Source organism: Bidens hawaiensis, unplaced genomic scaffold, assembly GCF_021521415.1.
Source record: "Bidens hawaiensis isolate Kalapana, Puna unplaced genomic scaffold, B.hawaiensis_p1.1 tig00051382_1, whole genome shotgun sequence".
NCBI classification, from domain to species: domain Eukaryota; kingdom Viridiplantae; phylum Streptophyta; class Magnoliopsida; order Asterales; family Asteraceae; genus Bidens; species Bidens hawaiensis.
The window spans coordinates 98,750-106,455 of record NW_027499211.1 but is presented as its reverse complement, the minus strand read 5'-3'; the positions used below and the strand labels follow the sequence as shown (position 1 = coordinate 106,455).

The following is a 7,706-nucleotide window of genomic DNA, read 5'->3' as shown; positions in this document are numbered from 1 at the left end:
GTTTTAGATTCATGTTTATGGACTTTGGTTTTTGTTTACATTTCAGATTCAAAAAAATATAAGGCTGTTATCATCCGAATTGATAGCCCGGGGGGTGATGTTCTTGCTTCTGACTTGTAAGTGATTTGAAGTATATTTGTTTCAGATACACCCTTTGCTAGGCTTATATTCAATTTTCTGTAGGATATGGAGGGAAATTAAACTATTGGCTGAATCTAAGCCGGTAGTTGCATCAATGGTTGACATGGCAGCTAGTGGAGGATACTACATGGCAATGGCAGCAGGGACTATAGTCTCTGAGAATCTTACTTTGACCGGTTCAATTGGTGTTGTCGCAGGTCCATTACGATATCCTACAATTATTTTCCTTAAATTTGGAGTTAAGTTTTAAATTCTGACTAAGTTTGTTGCAGCTAAGCCCAATTTGGGAAAACTGTATGAAAAGATTGGTTTCAACAAAGAAATTATATCGAAGGGACAGTATGCTGAGCTGTATGCTGCTGACCGGCCATTCAGGTGAGAGGATTCTTGACCATAATAAACAATTTTGAAGTTTTCTAAAGTCCTAACCACTTTGCAAATCTCCATGCAGACCTGATGAAGAGAAGCTGTTTGCAGAACGTGCTGAGAATATGTATAAACGGTTTCGTGACAATGCAGCCCATTCAAGATCAATGAGTGTATGTGGTAACTTGATTATATGGTTTATAATAATTTTTAGATTTTACGCAATTAGCAACGAAGTGGTGACGAGTGCAGGTGGATAAGATGGAGGAGATTGCCCAAGGGAGGGTATGGAGTGGTAGTGATGCTGCTTCGTGTGGTTTAGTTGATGCGATTGGAGGGTTTTCGCGGGCTGTTGCTATTGCCAAACACAAGGCCAACATTCCTCACAGCAAAAAGGTTTGTTTCATTGTGCTCTCTGTTTGCTCTCTATGTTCGTCAAGTTTGAACTATTTCATTTTTTCACATGACGGAGAGAGTGTAACGTGTGGGTCGGGCCAGGTTGGTGACGGGCCAAAACGGGCTCAGGTGAAAACAGGTTCTGAACAAATTGGTTTTGGGTCAAAACGGGCACTTTTAAAAAGGTGTCAATTTGGTTTATATCAAAACGGTATCTGGTCAAAAAGGATCTGGTTGAAATGGGTTGAAATTGCTACTTCTGTCAAGCAACATGCTAACATACGACCCATATATTTGTTATAGCAATATTGTTGATTTGTTGATCGTGTCATTAGGTTACTCTGGTCGAGATGTCAAAACCATCATTCTCTTTACAAAATATCATTTTTAGCATGCTGAGTTCAGCAGTTGGGATAGACACAACACTAAAGCATCTGCAGAATGATTCTGCGACGTGTGATGGAGTGCAAGCCCGGATGGATGGAATAATGTTTGATGGGTCAGAAGGATCTTCATTTGGTTTGCTAAAAGATTACCTAACTTCTGTTTGATCTCAGGTGCCCTAATTATTTCGATGTTTATTCGAGTTCATAATGCCAAAACTAACAGTCAATAAGTTTATTGGTTCTGTTTCATATATACAAAACGTCGTGTAAGTTAAATCTTATGAAAAACAATTGTAACTAAATCTTGCAAATCAACACTAGCTTTTGAAAATATGTGAGTAAAATTATTGAAACTGCTGCTATTTATCTCTCTGCTACTCTTACATCTATTACTTAATGCGATGCATCATCATCATCATCATCATCATCATCATCATCATCATCGTACTCAGTATATCCCACCAATAGCCAAGCTATGGTAGGGTCTGAGGAGGGTAAGATGTAGACAGCCTTACCCCTACCCCATAGGGATAGAGAGGCTGCTTCCGATGAGACCCCCGGCTCGATAGTAGTTTTGCATCAAGCCTTGGACATAAGGCACATAGCACTCAATCATCGGGACACCGGCTGATTGGTGCATGTACCATTGTCTTTCGGCTATCAACGCCACCACATGATGCCTGATTAACCTTCTGCCACTTTTAACGTTATTTTCACGAGATTAGTAAAATAACGTTAAAATTAGTGCAATTTTACTTTTGCCCACCCGAGGGTTCACACATATATACATTAATGCGATGCGTGAATCATTAATAATATTAGAGCTCAGATAAAAGCTTCACGAATGTGTTCAAGTCCCTTGATGATGCTCCTTCTTTGACCGCATTAGTGGCTGCTCGGCTGAGCTCCTTAACTTTAACCCTCTCGGGCGTGCCAACCTTCAATGACTCATCCAACAACCGAGCCAACTCGACTGAGTCAGGAACACTCTCGGGCCCACCAACACAAACCCGCCCCCCAACACCCAACCGAGTCGTCACGCTTTTGGGCCAACCACATGAGCGGATCATTTGGTGGCATTGCACTCGATCTACCACGTCCTGTGCTACTCGTCGGGCCATGTCTGTCGGGTAGTAATGGGCCCACTGCCCAAACCCTGTCATGGGCCGTTTGTTTCTTCAGATAACCAATATAGTCACCTTCCAAACCTTCAAATGTTTTGTACACAATACCCCAACTGGTCATATTATCCAAAACACCCTTTCTAAAAGATTCAAAGCCCGGTTCACCTTTTTTATAATTCCGCCACGCCAATGACAGCTGCCACCAAGGAAGCTTCAGCGACTTGGGGATTTCAGGAAACGAAAGCATGAAGCTTTCGTCTCCGTCAGCGTTAAGTGCATTAATCTCCAATGCATCTCGCCATAACATATGAAAATGGAATAAGCAAGAGCACCCGAAGGCGAAAAGACCACGTGCCAATGCCTAGGTGGGTGACTTATGGTGGAAGTGTGTCCTAACATAACATTGCGACGTTATCCAATGTTGTGTAGGTTTGTTATGTTGTGTGCAAGTTTGTTATGTTGTGTGCAAGTTTGTTTTTTCCTTTGTAGTGGGAAACGAATCTTATATGCGCGTCAGAAATTTTTGTAGGAAATCAACCCCCTTTCTATAGTGACATCAACTTCATGAAATAAGTTCGCCGAAAACACAAATACGATATTGAACATAACATAATGCTTGGTACCGGTACCGACTGAATCGGTACCAAAGTTTTAAGTTTCGGGACCAGTACGGTACGTTACCGGTATTTCCCGATTTTTTACCCTCGGTACCGGTATAATCCCGGTACCGGTACCAAGAATTAGTGAATTTTGGGATCGGTATTTTCGGTACCGGTACGGTACCGTGCTCATCCCTATTAAGAATGTATAAATTACAAGATAATATCACAGTACATGTTTCTTTTTTTTTTTGAACGGCTAATTTCTTTTATTCTTTGTTATTTATGGGACTTAAACCCAAGACGTCCAAACCCATGTGTTTTAAAGCTCGTTTTCTATTACTTAAAATACTTCTTACAAGGTACATGGTATTTATAGTACCTTAAATGAAAATTTTGTAGAAACCTTAAATGAATATTTTGTGGGGTCCCCTTCCAATAATTTGTGACATCACTTCCTCTATTGGTGATGATTTTCTCACATTTTTTTTTGTCTTCTACCATGTTATCAAAATGATCCCTTCTTATAACTGCATGCTTTTAGAAGGGTTCGGCGATGTTCCAATGTGGTACATTCCATTGTAAGTTTGTAACCTTTCATGCGTCTTCAAGCCTCATCAAAGATATGTTCTCCAACTCGCTTAACAATATTAATTTAAACCTTCGTCACTCAATTGAAGTTAGGGGTGTGCACAAAACCGAAAAAACCCGAACCAAAACCGATAAAACCAAAAAACCAAACCGAATTAGAATCTGACGGTTTAGTTTTGAACTTTAGCAAAAACCGAAATATTGGTTTTGGTTCGGTTTTGTATTTTGTTAAGAACCGAAAAGGCCGAACCGAACCGAAATAACCAAAACATTGAAATAACCATAATATCTTAGCCTTAACCATTAACACAAAATCTACCGACAATCATTTGTTTAGTTTTAAGATATGGTTAATAAAAGATATATCTGATTGCTACATCTGGTTAATAACTAATAATACTAGTACTTTTAGTTTTAGTTTTGATTTTAAATGTGTCTTTGCTTAGCTTTTAACATTTGAAGCCCAAATATTCAATATTCTATTAATCATTAGTTTAAAGAAAAAAATATCATTCCCAATTTTAAAAACTTTGGTCAAGTGTTTTTTTTATGCCTAAAATGTTTTGGTTGGATTAGCAAAACCGAAAAAACCGCATCCAAAACCGGACCCTATAACCAAAAACCGAAAAAACTGAAACCGAACGGTTTAAAAAAATCAATTTTTTGTAGGATATGGAGGGAAATTAAACTATTGGTTGAATCTAAGCCAGTAGTTGCATCAATGGTTGATATGGCAGCTAGCGGAGGAAACTACATGGCCATGGCAGCAGGGACTATAGTCTCAGAGAATCTTACTTTGACCGGTTCAATCGGCTTTGTCGCAGGTCCATTACAATATCCTGCAATTGTTTCCCTTAAAATTTGGAGTCAAGTTTTAAATTCTGACAAAGTTTGTTGCAGCTAAGTTCAATTTGGGGAAACTGTATGAAAAGATTGGTTTCAACAAGTATGCTGAGCTGTATGCTGCTGACCGGCCATTCAGGTAAAAAATTCTTGACCTTCAATGAATCATCCAACAACCGAGCCAACTCGACTGAGTCAGGAACACTCTCGGGTCTAGTAACTACATATATATCAACTTCTTGTTACAAAATAATCAGCAACACTAACTAATAACCGATAGCCCGGTTGGACTTGGCGCTAGAACTTCTCAGTCCAAACCGATTGCTGTCGACCCAAATCCAAAAACACAACTATATATATAAATAAGAACAGTTGGAAAAACCGTTAACAGATTGTTTTATCGAACACCGTACTAAACAAGAAACACATACTATGCATATATATCGTCCGCAAAACACGAAGAGTGAAGTACAAGAAACGATCACCAAAGATTCATAACCTATCAACGTGTTACGTCTATACTTGCGTGTCAAGGAAGTACCTTTAGCCTGTCATATTGTATTCATCACCTTGCATATATGATTGGTAGCTCCCTGGAACTTCCATCTTCCCGATTATACGGTCCATTCCTGCATTAAAGATTGTAACAGATGCTATGAATGTTGTACATTCTAAATATTGCTAACTAGTGGTGTAAACGAGCCAAGCTGCTCGTGAGCCACTCGAGTTCAGATCGTTAAAAGCTCAAATCTAGTCAAGCTTAAACGAGCCCGAACTTCACTTAATGAGCTCAACTTGGCTCACGAGCCTATTTGTATACAAGCTTATTTCATATATTAAATCTATATTGAAAAAATATAATAACTATTCAACAAAAACAACTAAACAATTTATATTATATAAAAATTATAGTTATAAATGTATATAATATAATCAATATAATAAATAGTAGACAAGTCGATCCCGAATTTTGCTTCACAGGCTCAAGCCGGCTAGCGAGCCTACACAAGTCTATTATTATTTAATATATTAAATTAATATTAATAACTAATAGCCGAGACTAGCCCAAGATTATTCATTTAACGCGCTCAATTGACTCGCAAGCCTAAAGGAGTCTATTATTTTTAATAAATATATATTTATATAGTAATGACTCCTATAACTAAAATATATATAAAAAAATATTAATATGTATATACTATATATAAATAATTTATAAATAAACAACAAGCCAAGCCAGGCTCGACCCTACCCTACCCGTTTACAATGAAAACACTTCAGTAAACACATTTTCTGATTGCATACTTACTGGGATTCGACAGCATACTTCCATAATACGACATTTGGCCCGCAGGGTTCGAGCTAGCCTCAGACGGGAAAACGGGCTTAACTTTGTTGGCACGTTGATCCACCGAACACATAATATTCGGAGTCTGAAAACACGTGTTATCATCAGGCGTTGATACTGAGTTCTGTTGTGGTTTAGGTGACTCGACTTCGGTTTCAACTTCAGAGTCGCCATTATTATTATTATTATTATTATTATTATTATTAGGTGCAGATACTTGTTGCTTCCTCTTGGACCTGGCCCGCCTGTTTTGGAACCAGTTATAAACATTAGTCTCAGAAATCCGACCGTGTTGTGATAATTCGGATGTTATTTCTTTGATTTTTTGTTTGCTTGTGTCCCGTTTCCTTGGTCGAAAAGACGCTCGAGAATTTGAAGTTGAACGGGTGTTGGGGTCCAGCGTTGGCGACCAGAGAATTTGTGGCCGCCAGATGCCACCAACGGATCGTTGTATATGTTCCCGAGTCTAACCCCTGCAAGAAAATAGTAATCAAGTTAATAGGTTTTAAGGGGAAAAAGAAAAGTCAACATGGTCAATGTCACCACATAATCATTTTGACCGGGTAATGAAGTCAAAATTCCCTAAATTCTGCTAACTAAAGATAATATAACTTGGAAGGTTTGGTAGTTAAGTAGGTGTCATAAAATTTAGCAAAAACATGTTTTAGTCGACAAAAACGAGTGATTAGCGGTTCAGTAACCGATCTAAAAGAAAGCGTTGATGTAACTTTTTTTATTAAAAAAGGAACAGGTTGCCTCAAAAGCCTTGATTTCATCATGAATTCTTCGTTATCTTAGCGTAACATTGTTTCGGTTGCCAAATCAAAGGATCGGATTTTCTCTTGTAGCACTCAATTCTCTAAAGACAAAACACCTGCACGTGGCAACCCAAGCAACAAAAGACACTGAATTTGCTATCTAAGATAACAAAGAACCTAGAAACAAAATATAGCCGTTTTCTAAAAAAACACAAATATTCATAATTAGGGGTGCAAATGTGACCCATCGGGTTAAATGGATTGTAATAAAACATATATAATGGGTCAGAATAGGTCAAACTAAAAAAAGAAAATGATTGAAACGGGTCAAAACGGGTTGACATTTCTCAAGGTTGTTATTATTTATTTATTTATGAAACGAGAAAAACAAAAGAAATTTTTAGTACCTTTACTTTTTTAGTTTTTGATTTATATTTCAAGTAATGATTTTTTAATTATTTTTTTAACTTTTAACGAGGGGTTTTCGAAATAGGTTAAAATGGGCTTGAGATTTAAAAACCCCTCTGTACAAAATTTAAAAAAAATAATTAAAAAATCAAAACTTGAAATCTAAATCAAAAACTAAAAAAATAAAAATACAAAAACTTTATTCGGTTTTTCTTGTTCCATAAGAAAAACCTCGTCTACCGTTTTGACTCGTTTCAATCATTTTCCTTTTTTCATTTGAACCATTATATACATTTTATTATCATCCAATGGATCACATTTGACACCATATTAACAATCAATTCAAACAAAAACCATGAACCAACCAACCACGCTAAAATATTAAAAAACCCTAAAATATTTATAAAAAAAAGACAAATAATAGTTTTCATAAAAAAACCCTAAAATCAATTGACACAAAAAGCATGAAGCAAGCAACCAACCTGCAAGATCATGATGAGAAGTTAATGATTTGTGCAATTCAACAAGATGTTCACAGATAGTAGCATAAATAGCAATTTGTTTCCGAAGAACTTCCATTTGTTCATCAGTCATGACTTTCACAAACATCCCTCCATTTCCATTATTATTAATATTATTTCCTTCATCTTGCTCCATAACTCCTAGAACACAAAAACACAAGACTGGAGTAGAAGAAGGTGAATGAATGAATATTAACTAATTAAAGAATGGGGGAAAAGTGATGA

The 7,706-nt window shown here is 37.1% G+C and overlaps 2 protein-coding genes and 1 pseudogene across 3 annotated transcripts; 1 reads left to right on the top strand and 2 right to left on the bottom strand.

The window, feature by feature from the left end:
* Positions 1 to 46: 46 nt before the first annotated feature.
* Positions 47 to 1,566, top strand: LOC143599013 (serine protease SPPA, chloroplastic-like; the record flags this gene model as incomplete). The annotated part of the gene is made up of 6 exons (XM_077077083.1): positions 47 to 116; positions 184 to 338; positions 414 to 516; positions 593 to 680; positions 760 to 903; positions 1,239 to 1,566. Coding segments are annotated over 6 exons (776 nt in total), but the record flags the coding sequence as incomplete, so codon positions are not given.
* A 541-nt stretch (positions 1,567 to 2,107) lies between these two features.
* LOC143599012 (uncharacterized) lies at positions 2,108 to 2,720 on the bottom strand. Its single transcript, XM_077077082.1, has 2 exons — positions 2,489 to 2,720; positions 2,108 to 2,445 (listed from the first exon to the last, which is right to left on the bottom strand). The coding sequence occupies exons 1-2, from the start codon at positions 2,718 to 2,720 to the stop codon at positions 2,108 to 2,110; spliced, it is 570 nt and encodes a 189-aa protein (XP_076933197.1).
* A 1,981-nt stretch (positions 2,721 to 4,701) lies between these two features.
* LOC143599014 (WUSCHEL-related homeobox 8-like) lies at positions 4,702 to 7,617 on the bottom strand (annotated as a pseudogene). The gene is made up of 3 exons (XR_013147226.1): positions 7,443 to 7,617; positions 5,756 to 6,267; positions 4,702 to 5,099 (listed from the first exon to the last, which is right to left on the bottom strand). The product of XR_013147226.1 is annotated as a WUSCHEL-related homeobox 8-like (transcript).
* Between the last annotated feature and the right edge of the window lie 89 nt (positions 7,618 to 7,706).